General features: G+C 44.4%; 2 protein-coding genes across 3 annotated transcripts in view; one reads left to right on the forward strand and one right to left on the reverse strand.

The window, feature by feature from the left end:
- BRIP1 (BRCA1 interacting DNA helicase 1) overlaps positions 1–16,110 on the reverse strand; it is an 86,121-nt gene extending 70,011 nt beyond the window's left edge. Inside the window, exon 1 of the mRNA XM_078773863.1 lies at positions 15,947–16,110. The gene's annotated coding sequence lies outside the window, so the exon portion shown is untranslated. The remainder of the gene's footprint in view (positions 1–15,946) is intronic.
- On the forward strand, positions 297–18,175 carry ABHD11 (abhydrolase domain containing 11). 2 transcript variants are annotated; one of them, XM_078773865.1, is made up of 6 exons: positions 297–603; positions 685–826; positions 916–1,092; positions 2,793–2,969; positions 12,960–13,144; positions 14,717–18,175. In XM_078773865.1, the coding sequence occupies exons 1-6, from the start codon at positions 536–538 to the stop codon at positions 14,871–14,873; spliced, it is 906 nt and encodes a 301-aa protein (XP_078629991.1). In that variant the 5' UTR covers positions 297–535; the 3' UTR covers positions 14,874–18,175. The 2 variants fall into 2 exon arrangements, with proteins under 2 accessions (XP_078629991.1, XP_078629992.1); XM_078773866.1 differs by lacking the exon at positions 2,793–2,969 and having other exon boundaries at positions 396–603.
- Positions 18,176–18,451: the final 276 nt, after the last annotated feature.

The following is an 18,451-nucleotide window of genomic DNA, read 5'->3' on the forward strand; positions in this document are numbered from 1 at the left end:
AGTGATTCAAATTTTTTTTAGCGGGAAGGATGAAAAACACCTCTTCGTTGGTGCTTAACTTCGTGTTATATCGGACTATCACCCAAAACATCGTCCTATCCTACTCGAAAATGCAGATAAACCTCAGTGTTCGTTCTAGCTTGCTCTTTTTAGTCAGTCACGTTGAACAATTAATTATTATAACCTAATATGGGACAATGTTATATATTTCTTGTATAAAATTGCACTAATATATATTTAAAGAATTCATAATTAACCCTTGCACGTCCCGGTTCATATTGCTCGGTGCTAATGCCATGACGGTAAAGTTAATAGCAGCGGCTGTAACGCGGTTTATGTTAAGGAAGTTAGCATGGAGGGAAATCTGTTTTAATTAACTTGCAGCGTAGGTTAAGGAAGACTTTTTAGAAGTAGTTTTATTGGTTGTTATTAGTAAAAGTAAAGCATACGTTTTAATGGAACATTGTTATTGTAACCGAACTCAAATTTCCATGCCCAAAACGGTCCTCATCGAGGTTCAAGGACAGGCACTACCATGTGGCGTCGTCCGGTTTTGGCTCTCCGTACTGTAACGACCACGACCTTCTCCACTCCCTGTACCAGGTGAAATACTGTACATTATTATCATGCGGAAGTAAAATGTAGTCGTGTTGAAAACCTCCGCTTTGCCTTTACCCCCCGCAGTCCGCTACCTCTGTCACACGTGATCTTGTCCCCCGGGGAGACCCCAGAGAAGCCCCCCGTAGTCTTTATGCATGGACTCTTCGGGAACAAGAACAACTTCACCTTCGTTGGGAAACATCTGGGGAAGCTAACTGGCCGCAAGGTGTGCTTTACCTGACCAAGATCGCGCCTTGTTGGTTCGAATTTGTGTTTTCGAAGACCCTGGCGGATGATCACGTTCTATATCCGCAGGTGGTCTCGGTGGACTTGCGTAACCATGGCGATAGTGGGCACGGAGACGCTATGGGATGGCGGGAAATGGCGAGTGACATCAAGAACCTGCTGGAGCAGGAGCGACTCGTACCAACGGGGTGCTTGATTGGGCACAGCATGGGGGGAAAGGTCGCCATGGTCACCACCCTCCTATGGGTACATTGTTTGTCCCTCTTGCCATGTGCCCCTCTCGTTACCTCCGCCACCAAAGGTGGATTGAGGTTATGTTTTCACCCCTGTCTGTTTGTTTGTGAACAAAATATCTCAAAAAGTTGTGGACGGATTCGACGAAATTTGGCAGAGATGTAGCGTATGTGACAAGGACGAAATGATTCGATTTTGGTTAAGATCCGGATTCGGATCCGGCTACTAGAATCTTTTAAGTGTTTCTTCACCATTGGGAGATAGGGCCAAAAACGATACATAGCAGGATATCTCAAAAAGTTATGGATGGATTTGGATGAAACTTGGTGGACCGGTTGCGTGTGTGACGAAGTCGATTCGATTCGATTTTGGTGAATATCTGAATATGGATTCGGATATGAGAATTATTTAATTTTTAAGTGATTCTTCACCATTGGGAGATAGGGCCAAAAACGATACATAGCGGGATATCTCAAAACGTTATGGATGGATTTGGACGAAACTTGGTGGGCAGGTTATGTGTGTGACAAGGAAGAATCGATTCGATTTTGGTGAAGATCCAGATCCAACTAGTAGAATTTTATAGTGATTCTTCACCATTGAGTGATATGGCCAACCAGGCAGAGGTATGCTCTTTACTGAGTGCCTTTCTAGTTAATATTGTACTTGTAGTGAAACTCTTCTCTTTGTTGTCCAGTTATTCTATGATTCTTGACCCCTGTATTTTTCAACATTTTTTGTGGGGGGGGGGGGGGGGGGGGGGTTTTCAACCCCAACTCCACTATAAACTCTCAAATTGCCGTTTCGCTGGCACAGAATTGCATCACAAAGCGTGCCATCCCTCGAATGGACGTTCAGCTGGATATATGGTCTGCTAGCACTAGTTGGTGGATGTTTAAATATCCTACTGTCTGACAACAGATGAGATATACTTTAAATCGGTCAAAGTACTTTTAGGTTGAAGATTTTTTTTTTTCCAAACAGGTCGTTGGTCTCTCTTTCTTCTACCGCCTCCTTTCTGATCTTGCACTGCACGCTTTCCTTGCTTTGTCCCCCCCACCCTCCGCTCCCCCCCCCGCCCCCTCCAGGTGTGTGCTGTGTGCACGCAGTCCACCATCAACCCCTGGGCCATGTGGTGAAACTACCTAAATCCAGGATCACTGCTCACCTCCACTCATTTGTTCCTCATTTTCCCACCTGTGTAACCAACTTCCACATCCTTATCGATGTCATTTCTTCCCGCCAGGTCTTCAAGACAGCTTTTCTCTTCCATCTCAGATCGTCCCCAATCCATAACCATGATCTTTTCCACCCCCATTTAAACTCCCAAATTTCCACTTTTCCCTTCCTGATGGTTTGTTTCTGTATCCATATTGTTCCTCCTACCCCTCATCATTACCCACATCCCTTGTTTGTTTGTCTTCGTCTATTTTGTCCCTTGGCCTTGCTGTTGACGTTTCCACCTTCTCTTTCTGCTGATCCTTTAATTCTGTTGCATTATGCTCTGTTTGTTGGTCGAGGTCTTCTACAATCTTTGATTCTGTGTACAAAACAAAAAACTGTGCATACAGGCAGGAAACAAAAACCTAACTTTACTGACTTGAGCAATACTGACCATTGAACAAGACTTTCATGTGTACTTTTTAATATTTTAAAACCAATGTTTTATCACCATAGATGTCTCTCTTTGCGTTCCCCTTGTTCTCCCCAAGCCAGAACTCATTTCTTCCATAATCGTGGCCGACGTAAGTCCATGTCACCCCCCAACTGTACCTGGCCTTCCTTTCTCGGGCATACTCCAAGTCTTGTCCAAACTGTCCTGGCCTCCAGGATTATCGCTGTCACAAGCACGGAAAGCAGCACATATCAAACTGCAGGAGGACATACCGGTAAAAATGCACACGGGTTCTGCACATTTTTCAATTTGTTCGGTTGCAAAGCATTTATCCTTGAATTCTCCACTTACACAAACCTCACCTACTGCAGGTTTCTGGGATTTTCTCCTTCTATTGAGATATCACTATTGCGTACTCTCAGGCTTGTTTCCTATTGTTTCCTTCTCTCAGGATTGTTTCCTATATATACATATACATACTTATTAAATGAAACGCAATGACACTTATGTTGTATGAGGAACATGTGCTTGCGAATGAAGGAGGAATAAAATTATTCTTGTGTAAAATTCATTTGATTCTCATTCACCATTTTATTACTTCCACCACCAAAGGTGGGCGGAGTTTAGGGCCCGGTTACATAAAGCATCCTTAAGGAAAAATTGGAGGATTTCCTTAACTTTTCCCTTAAGGATGTACTTAAGTTGAGGATAGTTGTATACAGTCGTGGCCAAAAATATTGGCACCCTTGCACTTTTTCAAATAACTCTCTAAAATTCTCAAAAATATTTTCTCTAAAAATAAGTTGAAATTGATAAAAGTATTTGTCTCCACAATTCTTTATTTCACTGTTAATATTACAGAACCTTTGTTTTGGATTCAGAACTTAATATATCCTTTTAAATCAGAAAATAAATAGAAATGGCATTGACAAAATTATTGACACCCTAGACTTAATATTTGGTAGCACAGCCTTCGGACAAAACATCTGCAGTCAAGCGCTTCCTATAGCCATGAATGAGCTTCCTTCACCTCTCTACTAGCAGTTTGGCCCACTCTTCTTGTGCAAACTGCTCCAGTTATCCCAGATTTGAAGGGTGCCTTCTCCCAACTGCTGTTTTCAGATCTCCCATGGGTGTTCAATGGGATTTAGATCTGGACTCATTGCTGGCCAATTCAGAACAGTCCAGCGTTTTGTCTTCAACCATTCCTGGGTGCTTTTTCAAGTGTGTGGGGGTCATTATCCTGCAGAAAGACCCATGACCTTTGACTTTCTGGCTTTGACCCAGCTTTCTGACACTGGGTTGAACATTGCTCTCCAAAATGCCCTCCTGATCGTTACCCTTGCCAGAGGAGAGGGTATTGCATTTGAGTCCGTTTGTTTGTTTGTCTGTTTGTCTTGGAAAAAATTGGAAAAACCGAAAAAGTTGCACCTCTATCTCCGAAACCGTTTCATGGAAAGTATTGAAACGTGGTTCATTGTAAGGAACTCTTCATGGGGAATAAAATATGTTAATGATGATGTCATAGGTGCCTCCATTATGACATCATAATTCGACAAGTACAAAACTTCATCCGATCAAGATGAAATTTCTTGAGCATAATCTAGGAATAAATTAGTTTAGAAAAAAAATAATGATGATGTCATCGGTCATGTGGTTCGGCCGCCATATTTGTTTCAACACAAAAGCCTTAAAAAACACTGAAAATACATCCTGGTGAGGGTTTGCAATCTCCGATTGCTCTTTTTCTTGTTTCATGATGCCATGCACATTGCACACATTCAAGGCACCCAGTGCCAGAGGCAGCACAGCAACCCCAAAACATCACTGAATCTCCTCCATGTTTGACTGTAGGGAAGGTGTTCTTTTCTTTGAAGCCTTCATTTTGTTTACTGTAAACATAGAGATGATGTGCTTTACCAAAAGCTCTAATTTTGTCTCATCTGTCCACAGGACATTCTCCCAGAAGGATTTTGGCTTGTTCAGGTGTGTTTTGGCAAACTCCAGTTGGGCTTTATTATGGCTCTCTCTCTCAGCAGTGGGGTCCTCCCATAGAACCCCCTTTCATTGAGTTGGCGATGTATGGTGTGAGTTGAATCTGTCGTACTTTGTGTCTGACGGTCAGCTTGAATCTGTTTGGCAGTTGATCGAGGTGCTTTCTCCACCATTCAGCTACAGTTGCATGGGCCTTAAACTTCCTAATAAGATTGCGTACGGTGGACACAGAAGCATCAAGGTCTCTGGAGATGGACATGTAGCCTTGAGATTGTCCATGCTTGGCTACAATCTTGTGTCTGACCTCCCCAGCAATTCTCTGGTTTTCTTTCTTTTCTCCATGCTCATTCAACACAGTGACACACACAGTGACAAAAAACAGCAGAATGACTCATTTTCTCTGTTCAAACTGGTTGAATGAGTGATTTTTATATTGCAGGCACTTGCAACTCACCACAGATGAGTTCAATTCCAAAGTAAAGGAGAATCACCTGCTTGAAATCTAATTATTCCTAACAACTTCTTAAAGGTTCCAATAATAATGTCCGGGCCATTTTAGGATTTCTGTGTGGAATAAGCTAAGATTTCGTAATTTTTTCAGATTTTTTGTTTTGTTCCACTGCAAACCAAAGAAATGCATAATATATGTGGATACCAAAATATTTTTTAATTTCAACCATTTTCCAGAAGAAATGGTGCATTATTTGAAATAAGTGCAAGGGTACCAATATTTTTGGCCATGACTATGTGAATAATCCTTACGTTTTTCCTTAAATCCTTCCCTAAAACGAAGGGAGCATCCCTCCGTCCTTAACCACGAGCCTTTGAGTTTCCAAATGGTGCTCTTCATGGAAATTGGTCACGAAGAGCACGATTATTGCAGCTCGACGACAGAGACTGATAGAACAATACTTCTACAATTGTGTTATGATTGTACATTGTGAGAACGCACTCTGTGCAGGGGCACAGTGACTTGGATAACATTTTCACTCTTTCTTGACATCCACAATATTTTGCTTGTAGTTTTGCAGTTTTGCACTCGTATTTCACTTTTATTTTCACACTTTCACCATTCTCGAAAAGTTTCCAAACATTTACTGCGCACACAGACACATTTACCATAAAATGCATAATGACAACTGAATCAAATACATTTTATATAAGAATCATTTTATTCCTCCTTCATCTGCAAGCACGTGTTCCCCATGCAGAATATAACAAGCGTGTATGTAGCAATATAACAAGCGTTATTTAAAATCACGTGTTCATTAGGTGTTCTTGCTTTCGGACGAGCGTCCTATCTCTAATGTGATTGGTTGCCTGGCATAGCAATGGCTCCTAAGGACATCCTTAACCTTAAGGAAATCCTTAGCTGAGGATTTCCTAATGGATGTTTATGCAACAGCATTTAAGGAAATGCTTAGCTAAGGGAAAACTTGAGAGAAATCTTTCCTTAACCCATAAAGCACGTTGGGCCACGATTATTTTAAATGATATGCAAATGAGTTTAAACTGACATTAACCCAAACAACGAATCATGACCTTTCTTATAATATAATGTATAATACCCGGGTAACTTTTGAAAGGTTGCTTCTAATTAGTGGAGAAATGATGGGAAAAGGGGTTGGGGGTGGAGGGGCTCCCTTAACTTTAAGGAAGGATTTAAGGAAAAACTTAAGGATATTTGTATATGCAACCATCCTCAACTTAAGGATGTCCTTCAGGGAAAAGTTAAGGAAATCCTCAAATTTTTCCTTAAGGATGCTTTGTGCAACCGGGCTCTCATCCTTAAGGGTTGTTTATCAACAGCATTTAAGGAAATCCTTAGCTAATGAATTACAGCGTACCTCAAGTCAAATTTTTCCTTGAGGTTAGGGAAGTTTTATGCAACCGGGCCCAATGCTTCAGGTTAGTTAAGAAATTCAAAGAAGCGCGGGTAAACGATGGCATTAACTATGACTCAGTGTAGAGAGTTAACGTTCATGAACACATTCTTAGAAGCAGGGTAAATGACGGCAGTATCTACGAGTCTCTAAGGTATTAAGCTAAGGGTTAGCGAAGAAATGCAAGTAAGCACGGGTAAGCGATGGGAGTAACTAAAACTCCTGGTGGTTTACGTTGGTCAAAATTTGTCGGATTCCCACCAAATTGGTTGTAGTCGAGTGTTCGACCATTCCAGAGATCGCCAAAACCGAAAAACAGAAATCAAATTTAAGTTTAAATAAACCCGTATGCGGGTGTCTTCTTGGGTATGCAGGTGTCTCCTGATACCTCAGGGGGATGGATGCCCCTGCCTTGCATAACCCCAGGTCAACTGTGGGTAAGGTGTAGTACCTGTCAGCCCCCCTTACCAGGGTAACGGTCCGCAGCCATGCGGTTTAAATGGCAGATAGCTCTGCACATATGGTGGATGAGAGTCCAGTCGATTCCAACAGCACGAGTGGAAGAAGGTGAATTCCACAACTGCCAGCAGAGAGACAGAAAGGAGTGGCGACCCCCTGTCTATATCACACACTTACTTGTGTGTACCAGCCGTAGAAAGGCAATATGATGGCAGACTCATCATTGCCCGAGGAGACTCGACATCATAAATATCTCAAGAAACCCATTCTGTAATAAATGTTCGATTTTCTTTAATCATTCAAAACGTTCAAATCTCCTCCCTCACCCCTCCCCCTCAAATCTCCCCCATCACCCCTCTCCTTCATAACTTCCAACCCACTCCTCCCCTTCAAAACTCCCAACCTACCCCTCCCCTTCAAAACTCCCAACGCACCCCTCCCCTCAAATCTCCCCGCTCTCCTTCAAAACTCCCAACCCACCCCTCCCCTTCAAAACTCCCAACTCACCCCTCCCTTTCAAATCTCCTCCGTCACCCCTCCCCCTCAAATCTCCCCCATCACTCCTCCCCTTCAAAACTCCCCCCTCACCATCTTTCTTCAATTCTCCCTTCTCACCTCTCCTCCTCCTCAAAGTTGCCTCTTAATTCCTCCACAAAGCTGCCTCCTCCCCACTTCCTCTCCCTTCCAACTCATACATCCACATCCTCCAACCTTCCACTTCACTCTGCCACCCCTAAAACAACACCTCACTATGCCTCATCCCATCACCATCAAACCTTTTGTCCTCCTCATCCTTCCCCTTCTCCCAGCTCTCCTGCAATCTCCGACACAGTGTCTACAGCTCTCCCTACCCCCGCTCTCCTCCCTCATCTTTCCATACCCCTCCCCTCCCTTGTCCTGTATCCGATGCTCTCCCTCCATCTTCCTTAACAGTATGGACCTCAAACATCTGGGGCCTTCACTCAAACCTAACTGATCTCTCCATACAGGTTGCTTCAGACAAACCAGACTTGATCTGCTTAACAGAAACTTTCCACCTTCAAGATCTCTGATTCCTTAATTTCTCTTCCTGGTTACTCTTTCCTCTGGTATGATAGACCTGAGCCTCGTCCGGGTGGTGGGGTTGCTATATTTATCAAAAACTCTTCCTCACTCTCCCCGCACTGCCCTCTCTCCACCACACCCCAAGGAGTACCTCTGGCTATGGCTTCCCCTCCGCTCCCACCTTTTGTTCATATGTGTTCCGCACCGTCCACCAAACAGTGATGACTCCATTTACATCTCGCTGTCTGACAACATGGACCAACTTCTATCCACTCATTCCAACTCTCTCTTCCTCATATGTGGCGACTTCAACTGTCATCATGTCAGCTGGCTGGGTGTGGGTACCTCTCTCACCAGCCATGGAACCTCAACAAAGGACTTCTGCGACTCATTGGGACTGACACAATCTGTCAATTTCCCCAACCCAGATCTCAGTCAACGGAGCATCTTCTCTTCAAGACTTGGTTATGACTAACTTCCCTGCAAATGTCTGCTGTTCTTCTTCTGCTCCAATCGGTTCTTCTGATCATTTCCTTGTTAAAGTGGACATCTCTCTGGCCATTGTCAGAGAGCCTCCTCAGCGTCGGCGAGTCTGGCATTTCACTCAGGCCGACTGGCACGGTCATCAATCATCCAAGCAGCCATCAATCATCTGGACTGGTCTCCCATCTCTACTGCCTCTGACATCAACTCATCCTGGGAATTCTTCCAAAGAAAATTGCTCTCTCTCTCATGCACAGATTTATCCCATCTCATCTTCAGTTGTCATACCCTTAATCCTGTCGATGGTACACAGAATCTTGTGGTGAGGCAGTTGCCCTGAAACAACTTGGTGTTGCCTCTTGGAAGGCAAATCCAACGGAAGGCAATCTCATTTCCTTTCACAAAGTCTGGAACAAGTGTGTTCACCCTCAGGAGAGCCAGGAAACAATATCTCTCTACTCTCAAGACTGAACTCTCAAACCTGTCTCCCTCCTCCAAATCCTGGTGGCGTCTGGTCAAATCTGTTTCTGGTGTTTGTTCCCCCTCCATCCCCTCCCTTACCTTAAACGGTTACACAGCTGACTCCGCACGTGAAAAAGCTGAATGCCTCAACTCTGTGTTTGCCTCAAAATATCGTGTCCCAAACCCGTCTCTCTCTGTACCCACCTTACCCAGTCGAACCCAGCTGCTCCTGGACTCTGTGTCCTTCTCTCCTGACAAGGTGAAGTTTCTGTCAAACCTCGACTCTGATTCTGCAACTGGACCAGACGGCATCAACCCACGGGTCCTAAAATCCTGCTCTGCCGCTCTATCACACCCTCTCTCTGTTCTCTTCACCCTCTCTTTTGCTCAAGGTCATCTGCCACCTGCTTGGAAATCAGCCAAAATTACCACTTTACAGGTGCAAAAACGGATCCTTGCAACTACAGACCAATCAGCCTGCTCCCAATCATCAGCAAGGTCATGGAATCCATCATCGCTTATGATATTAAATCCTTGTGGCCCTGAATGGAATTCTCTCATCTCCCCCTCCTGTTCAGGATGGAGTTCCTCAAGGCAGTGTTCTGGGCCCTGTGCTTTTTTTTGGTATTCATCAATGATCTTTCTGACTCTGGAAAATCCTCTCTATCTCTTTGCTGATGACTCCACTCTCTGCCACTCCATATCGCAACCCTCAGTTCGGCAGTCTGCAGCCTCCTCACTCTCTGCAGACCTGGACAAAATCACAAACTGGTCAACCAAGTGGAGCATGTCTTTCAATCCTGACAAATCTCACACTCTTATGATGTCTCTCCAAAAAGACTGTCTGGAAAACCCTCCCATCTACTTTCCCAACAATCCTCTTTAAGAAGTTCTGTCACTCAAGCTTTTGGGCCTCACTATCAGCCATGATCTTTCCTGGGAAAACCACATTTCCAAGCTGGCCCCGAAAGCCAGGCACCGACTGGGCATCCTCCGCCGTGCGAAGTCCTTCCTTGGTACCTCTGAGCTCCTCACCACATACAAAACTTTCATCCGCAGCTCAGTGGAATACTGTTCTCCCCTCTGGGCTGGTTTTCGTACCTCACACCTAGCTCGGCTTCACGCTGTAGAAACCAAAGCTTTCAGAATCATTGGAATCTCCCACGATGAAGCTGATTCTGAGGGCCTTTCACTCTATCACCACAGGCAGATTGGTGGTCTTTCTGTCTTCTACCGACTCATCTCTGGCCGAGTTCCTCCAGCTCTGTCTGTGCTGTGTCCCCCCAAATATTCCTGCAGGATGCACAAGAACTGCCAGCAACCCTCTTCTTGTGAAATTGCCAAAATCAAGACTCTCTGCTCACCTTCACTCTTTTATTCCTATTTTTCCCCCACTTCTGGAACAAACTCCCACACTCTCTTCAATCCCTTTCCTCCTTCCGGGTCTTTAAAACAGCTGTTCACCACGATCTGTTGCCTTTCCCCTTCCAAAACCTTCATCTTTTCTACCCCCGTTAATACATCCCAAATCCACCTGTTTCAATTTCCGACTTCATTCCTGAAATTCCTAGTTGTGTCAATTTGTTTCATACCGTGTACCCCTCCCCCCTCTCCCTCCCACAGATCTCCTGATGTCCCTGTTCTCTACTGTTGTGCTTGTGTACTTCCCTCTCTCTTCCCATCTTGTCTCCCTCTCCCTTTATTGTTTCATGTGTCCGTTTATGTTTTTTGTGTCTTATGTGCTAATGTGTGTTTGATGTGCTAGCTCTTACATGAGCCTCGATGTTGTATATAAAAAAATAATAAAAATAAACCCGTGAGGAGACTTAAAGCAAAAAGTGCATTTTCTCCAAAGGAATTCCTTTACAAAGCCATAATTCCCGATTTATTCGCAATCCGTGCACCATCCTAACATAATCTGAAAGCTTATAACCTCAGGCATACAATGGTATCCAAAATTTTAACCAAAACCTTCATTTAGACAACTTTATTCGTCCAAAAAACGCCACAGCCTTGCAACTATCCAAGACCATCGGCCAAAAGGGCCATATTTTAAACATTACGTAATCAAAAACTGCAAACCTCACAAACACAAGACTTATCTTGTTCTTCTCCTGACACCCTTGTCTTTCCAAATACTGTATCCAGAAGTATCCACAAGACCAACACAGGAAACCTGTCCCTTTTAGTGAGTGAACAATCTCAATAGGCTGAAACAAAATGGCAACTTAAGAACCCAACGATGTCACAGTGGACTGACCAAAATGGTGGGCCACCATTTTGGTGAGGCTTTTGGGTTTTTTTTGGTATGAACACACTGTTGATAATCTTCAAAAAGGGTGTTTTAACATGCGCCAACACCCATTTTTCATTCTTGCAAGCCACTGGAGGCCGAGAAGTATGCATGCAGTTTTGGGCTGCTCGGTTTCATGGTTTTGGAGTTATGGAGGACACACACACACACACATACACACACTGCCTTTTATTATAATAGACTAGCAAAAGTACCCGGCATTTGCAGAGTTGCTTTGTGCCAGGAATATGAAGAGAGGGTGGGAGAGAGAGGAGGGAAGGGGAGAGGAGAGGAGGTAAGGAGAGGGGGGGAGGGAGGATGGAGCGCAGGGGAGGGTGAGTGGAGAGGGGGTGATGGGAGAAGGGGGAGTTGAGTTGAGTGGGAAGGGGGAGGCTAGGGGATGGGAACAGGGAGGGGAATAGAGAGAGGGCAGGCTTTTTAATTTGCATTCCTGCTCTTTTTGTTGTCAACACACACAAATCTACTTGGTCTCTGGTTGAATTGATTTTTCTTGATCACTGTTATAAGAGTTATCAACATCCGTCAAAGGACATGTTGGGTTTGGGCAAATAGTGCCCAGTATGAGACCATGCCTGTTTCCGGCGATCTCCGCTCGGATCGCTAATTAGTATAATCGAGTGTACAGCACCTATAAGCACATCAACATATTCGCTCGGGCATTCCACTGGAGCATGGTAAAGTGGCAAACTGGCTGGGGAACGTGCTTGGGGCACCCAAATCAGTTGGCCACGGTGTGACTGCTTTGGCGCGATTCGTCGGATTCAAACAAGGCAACTGGGACGGGTCTGGCGACTACAACAGTTTGACAGCTAAAAATATGCTTACAGATAAATCAAGGGCCATAATTGGGAAAGCAGGGGATCCCCAAAAACCTACTGCTACTCTAAGGAACCCGGTGCCATCCGTGATTTTCATTCATCCGTGCATACGGAAGCCTGGTGTTGGCTTAGCGGTTAGGGTGCCGGCTTGGGATCCTAGGATCCTGGGTTCGGATCCCGGTCGATCGCTGAATTAACGCCAGGGGGGTTGACTCAGCCTGTCATCCTTCCGAGGTCGACAAATTGAGTACCAGCTTGCTGGGATGAATGATCACGGTGTGTACCCCGATTTAGAATAGGTACACCGTATCCCTGCGCATCGTAAGAGCGTGACCAAGGGTTGGCGTCAGGAAGGGCATCCGGCCATAAAAACATTGCCTCAAACAGGGAACCATGATTGTCATGGGGCCCGCAAGGCTAACCCCCGCTCTAGTGGGGAAAATGGCCTTAAAACGATCATTCATTTCATATATTCGTGCATACGGAAGTTACTTAATCACATGACCCACCACCCACGAGGAGGTTTAAATGGTCAACTCTGCTTATGGCTTGGAACATCTCAGAAATGTTACATCCCTTGGAATGGAATATTAACTGCAGTGCGAACGAGGAATCTAAAAAGTAAAATGATTGTACTTTAAAGCTGCTTTTGTCTTATTCGAGCAATTCCGATACTGGTCTTTCCACCACATGGTTATTGTATTTGACATCTTGTATATTTAATTTTAATATCAAGTCGAGATAATTAATTTAACCCTCCTTGTTGTTGGATCTCTTCTGCTAAAATAAAAAACGTCTTCTTGCAGAACATCGCTATCCGCAACTTCCTGCTAACCAACTTGATAGAGCGAGATGGGCGTGTTCAGCTGCGTGTCAACCTCCCTGTCCTCTCCGCCCACCTGAACGACCTTCTCGGTTTCCCAGATGATTTATCCCAGACATATGAGGGTCCCACCCTATTCCTTGGCGGCAGCCAATCACCTTACATCAGGTTGGATGGCAGGATAAGTGAGATGCTGGGAATTGTGGGCATTTATGAAGGAGGGGGAAGTCGTCATTGACTTCGGTTACAGAAATTGCATTGATTAAAACGGTTTATGTCCCTGAAGTTAAAGGCAACTATCAATACGTACATAAAATAATTACAGGTAGCATTCCGAATGTTCTAAAACCTTCATTCGGCAAACCGTGCTCCAAAGCAATGAGAGGGCACGAATGTTCCCATTAGTCAGGTTCACTATGTTTTTTCGTTCAAAATTTTGGTAGATTAGCAAAACTATACATTTTTGGAATATTCAGAGCATGAGGAATCCAAAAATTAATGTTTACATTTGCGTAGACACCTTTGCGAAAATGACACTCAGGACAGTGATGAAGATCTGTAAAAGCATATTCCTGAACGGTATAGACCTCGTAGGTCCTGTGTATAGGACTTATAGTTCAATCTGATACTACCTATAACTTCCTATACAACCTATAACTTCAAAGGACTTGCAATATCATGTATTATCTAATACAGTTATATCACAAATATAAAGACAATGGTTTTCAATTGCCTTTGTTTGTTGCTTTTCTATAATCCTGAGCACTATTTTGAGGCCTTTATTGGATTCCTTGACCCAGAAAACATAGGATTAGCATATTTAATTCAGTTTCTAGCTTGACTAGAAGCCGAGATCGCGCAAAATATGTATTTTATGGCGGCCATTTTCAAAATCCAAAATGGCGGCCATGCAGGTGTCTGTGCAAATGCCAACATTGATTTTCGGATTCTCCAAGCTCTGAAGATTCCAAAAATGTACAGGTTTGCTAAACCCAAAATTTTGAACGAAATTATATTTGTTAACATAGTGAACCTGACTACATGTCATGAAGTACATATGTGGAGGTGATTACAATGTTCTAGCATATACTGCACTCAAATAGTTGTTTAAGAAACGACGGTAGGCCGATGAATCAGATTCTCGACATTAGAACCACAAAGGTTTTGTCAGTTTTAAAATGATGAGCTCCTCAGTGCCAAGCAACTGCTCTTCCGTGTTCCGTGGAATTTGATCCACTGTAACCACAGACACTCCCGTGTCTGTCGTGTCTGTCTGTCGACACTTGTTGGTGGATGTTGAAAATCCCAGTGTCCTTTGTGAAGAGAAAGTGAGCTATCGCCGACATCATGAACAAATTGCAAATTCCGACTCTAAGCTATACAGGGAGCACTGCATCAGCAGCACAACCGCACTCCCCAGCCAGTGATGCAGCCCAGCAGCCTTGTGCAGCATAGGAAAGAAGAAGAACCACAAATACATCCCAAATATAAATGTGGTAAAATATGTCATCCATTTGCCTGGGGTGGCACCATGTTTATGGTTTTTGGCACCAGCTGCAGGTTTCGCTTCTGCTGAAAATCCGTCTCTAGCTTAGGCAATAATTTGATGCACATTACTGATCTGGGGAGATTTTCTCTGTGGTGTCTACTTGCTTATTAATGAAGGTAACGGCTTAGTTTCCAATGTCACCTCTTTTTTTTTTTCTCCTTTTTCTCTCCCCTCCCCCCTTTCCCAAACAGCCCCAGCACCTTCCCTTCCATATTCCAGCATTTCCCCAAAGCTTCTATCTCTCACATCCCTGGAGCTGGACATTGGCTACATGCTGACCAACCACAAGCCTTTGTGCAGGCCGTATCTAACTTTCTCAAGCCAACCACATTCCCTCTTTGGGAGTGAAGCCGTATCACTCGTCACGTATTGCAATACATTTTTGTCGTCGCGAAAGGCCTTGGTAACGTCACGAGCGAAGATTATAAGTTATCTGTCCATGTTTTCACAAATATTGTTTTGCAAAGGGAAAATTTGGGGGGGGGGGAGTTTTTTTTTTTCTAGTTAGTTGTTCAGTCGGAACACAGGGATGGAATTTGTGCAGTGCCAGCAACAGTTGTTGCCTTCAAATTAAAGTACAATCATTTGGATGGGGAATATGAAGCTGGATAGCATGTATGCTTTCATGGTTGTTCTTTAAGCAGTGTAAATGCCAAACTTGCAGTTGTTATACCTTAGGTGAGGGTAATAACATTCAACTTTGACCGCTGGGAAAATTCCACATTGGTTTGAGCTTAAGATTAAGCAATTTGCCTGATGAGACGGTCCTGGTGTGTGAGTGCCGCTGTAGTCATGTAAAGTTCCATACTGTTGATCACTCGCTCATTTACGTGAAATAAGTGAATAGTAATGTGAACCTGACTCGGTGGTGTAATAGTCGGAGCACTCGAGCCTGGGAGGTCAGTGGTTCAAACCCCATCCGAGTACAAACAACAACATGCATTTTAAGGCCATTTTCCCTGCTAGAGCGGGGGTTAGCCTTGCGGTCCCCATGACAATCTTCTCCATTTTGCCCTATTTTCTGCATCTCTCCTTGTTAACCCCCTTGCCCTCATCTCTTCTTCCACCATCTTAAGCCAAGTCTTTCTCGGTCTTCCCCGTCCTCTACTTCCTTCTACATTCATTTCCATCACTCTTCTCAACCAGTCACTTTCATCCTTCCTCAACACATGACCAACCCTGGGCTTGGTCGACCCCAACCTCTCCGCTGGCGCTACCAAGGAGAAGCCTTACGCCAAGGAATGGATGACACACACCAACCGCAACACCGGCCTGTTTACAGCGGCAACAAAAGTTGTGGCTAACTCTCATTACTTGCAGTGGTTTAGTGAACAGAGAAATCCTGATTCACCATGGATCAGGCTATTCACAACAGGTAAATTCACTTTCTATGAACCAAAGATTTTAAAAACTTAACTCACCGTAGGCTGACTTTCGATTGGAAGGTAGTGCTCTATTCTCCTCTTCAAAGCAGAAATCTCCACCGTGGGATACCACTCCTGTGGTGTCTTATTAGATGTAATTATAACTAATGGCGAGCAAAACACTACACTAGCTCCCTTTATGGGTAATCTCAGAGGGTAACGGTCAAGTAGTTGTAACATTCCTGTATATGGCATATCTTTTTCTCCATCAAATTCGTCAATTATTACCACTTTCTGGCCTAAATAGCCATCTCACCACGCCCCTGGTGGTTTAAAGTAGTAGCTTTCTTCTTCTTTTGCTATTTCAAACGCTAATTTGCTTTTTCCAACACCTGTTGGTCCAACTAACACTAAACAGGTTGTCTTGCTATCTCTTTCTTTGGCATTCATGTCATGTAAATGTTGTAATGCTCTGTAATGTCTCAGATATAATAAAGGATGCTGATTCATCAACTCAAAGACGCACCTACCAACCGTACCGATTCGCGCGGTAGCCCACCGATTTTCTATAGCTCCCAACGCATACCGATTTTATTAGTCAGACATACCGCATTTGGAAATTGTTATTGGAAAAAAATTAATAGTTGTGTTTTTTCAGTTTTGCGTTCGTTTCTCACTGCCAAGATCGTATTGCACGCGGCTGCTTCTACATTCTACAAAACTCGTGCCTGACCTTGATTTCTTATCTCGTCAGCGATTGGTTATTGCTTCCAAACTAGGCATGACCAATGGGATGACAAGAAACAGCGGGCATTCATTTCAAGACAACGCGCCATTTTCCATTCATGATCAAAGACTGCAGTTAACAGAGAGTACTCATCGCTTCAGTGCACGACAACAATGCAAACACCAGAAAAGAAAAAACCACCCCCACGCTGGGTCAACAAGTTTAAGTCAAGTTGGACAACCGAGTTCAAGTGTATCGAGGCTTCGCGTAAGGGAGACGGACATGCCTTCTGTGATATGTGTCGATCAGACTTCTCCATCGGTCATGGGGGATACAACGACTTGAGTCGCCACATCAGCACGGGGAAACACATGAGCAACTCCCGCGCGGTGGCAACCACATCAAAAATAGCCTTCCAGCCAGTGCGACAGATGCCGACGTCAATCAACGCCGAGGTTTTATTTCAAGGACTGTTGATGGAGCACAATTTGCCTCTGGCCCTAAACGACCATTTCTCCAAGCTGGTCCCGCGGATGTTCCCCGACAGCGAGATCACGCGTCAGTACGCATGTGGTCGTACCAAGGCGACTCGTATTACGTGCACCATCGCGGGTCAGTCAGTTGATCGCATCAAGCAAAATGTCGGCCGGAACGATCTGATGTTTACCCTAGCAACGGATGGAAGCAGTGATGATGAGGACAAGTTTTTCCCAGTCTTGATCACCCATGAAGATCATATAACAGGGACAAATTCCCATTCCAGGACCCTTTGATCAGGAATGCGGTCATCGTGGACCCAGCCTCCTCCAAGACAGCTTCCATGCAGAGCCTACTTACACTGGTTGAACAGCTCCCTGCATCTGTTGCCCCAGAAGAGAACAGAGATGCGCTGTGCAGAGAGTTCTGCACATATCAGTCAGATGTCACCCTACCAGCATATGACCCAGATGAGAGGGTGGATGTGTTTTGGGCAGCCATGGAGAAGATGACGGACCCTGCCACCAGCCAGCCCATTTACCCATCGCTCTGTAGACTGGCCAAACACGTCCTGCTGATCCCTCACAGTAGCGCCTACTGTGAGTCCCTTTTCAGCATGGTCAAGAAAATGACAACTGATCAGAGGAGCACGTTGGGACGCGGCAAGGAAGGTCACGCCAAGTAAAGCGTGTACGAGGACAGCCATGGCGTCAGAAACACTCTGTGTGGTTTGCTGGCAGGGAAGATTAACATCTTCAAGCCGGATGGAGTCAGCTGCTTCTCGTGGAAGCCAGATGCCGACCTTCTTAAGAAGGCCAAATCTGCCACCTACCAGGCTCTGAATAGCTAAATGTGCATCTTAACTGTTCAAACCTGAAAACTGTAAATATGTGTGAAACTGTAAATATGTTATGAAATCAGTGGCCAGTCATTTCATTCATAAAGATGTATCAGTGCATTTATGTAAACTCTTGTGTACATGTATGGGCACATACATGTAGAGCTTGGACAGTGAGTAATTTATGGAAACGTGACTGATGATCATGATGTCTTCGAAAAATAAAGATTGGTGAGTAGATCAACCATGTTAAGTTTTCTCTTTTTCACTCTAAAAATATGTTCATATATTTCAGCTAACTGTGGTCTCAAAATGCAGGAGATTGCACCATTTTGCTTCATTTTTTTGAAACTTCGACTGCGTCGCACGCCAGCCTACCGCTTTTCTTTCAAAAAAAGGTTGGCAGGTATACAAAGATTGGTTTCAGGCCTTTTTTATTATTCACATCATCACAACACTCAGCTAATGGGCTAATGGCGGCAGAACCGCAACTAAAGATTGGTCCTACACGTGTCAACGT

The sequence above is a fragment of the Myxine glutinosa genome, chromosome 3, assembly GCF_964187855.1.
Source record: "Myxine glutinosa chromosome 3, kmMyxGlut1.1, whole genome shotgun sequence".
Classification (NCBI taxonomy): Eukaryota; Metazoa; Chordata; class Myxini; order Myxiniformes; family Myxinidae; genus Myxine; species Myxine glutinosa.

Bases quoted from the DNA above. Each gene is read 5' to 3' on its own strand.
- ABHD11 (XM_078773865.1), top strand. From the start codon at position 536: ATGTGGCGTCGTCCGGTTTTGGCTCTCCGTACTGTAACGACCACGACC. The intron at 2,970-12,959 runs GTAAAAATGCAC...GTCTTCTTGCAG, and splicing joins AACTGCAGGAGGACATACCG to AACATCGCTATCCGCAACTT. The intron at 13,145-14,716 runs GTTGGATGGCAG...TTTCCCAAACAG, and splicing joins AGCCAATCACCTTACATCAG to CCCCAGCACCTTCCCTTCCA.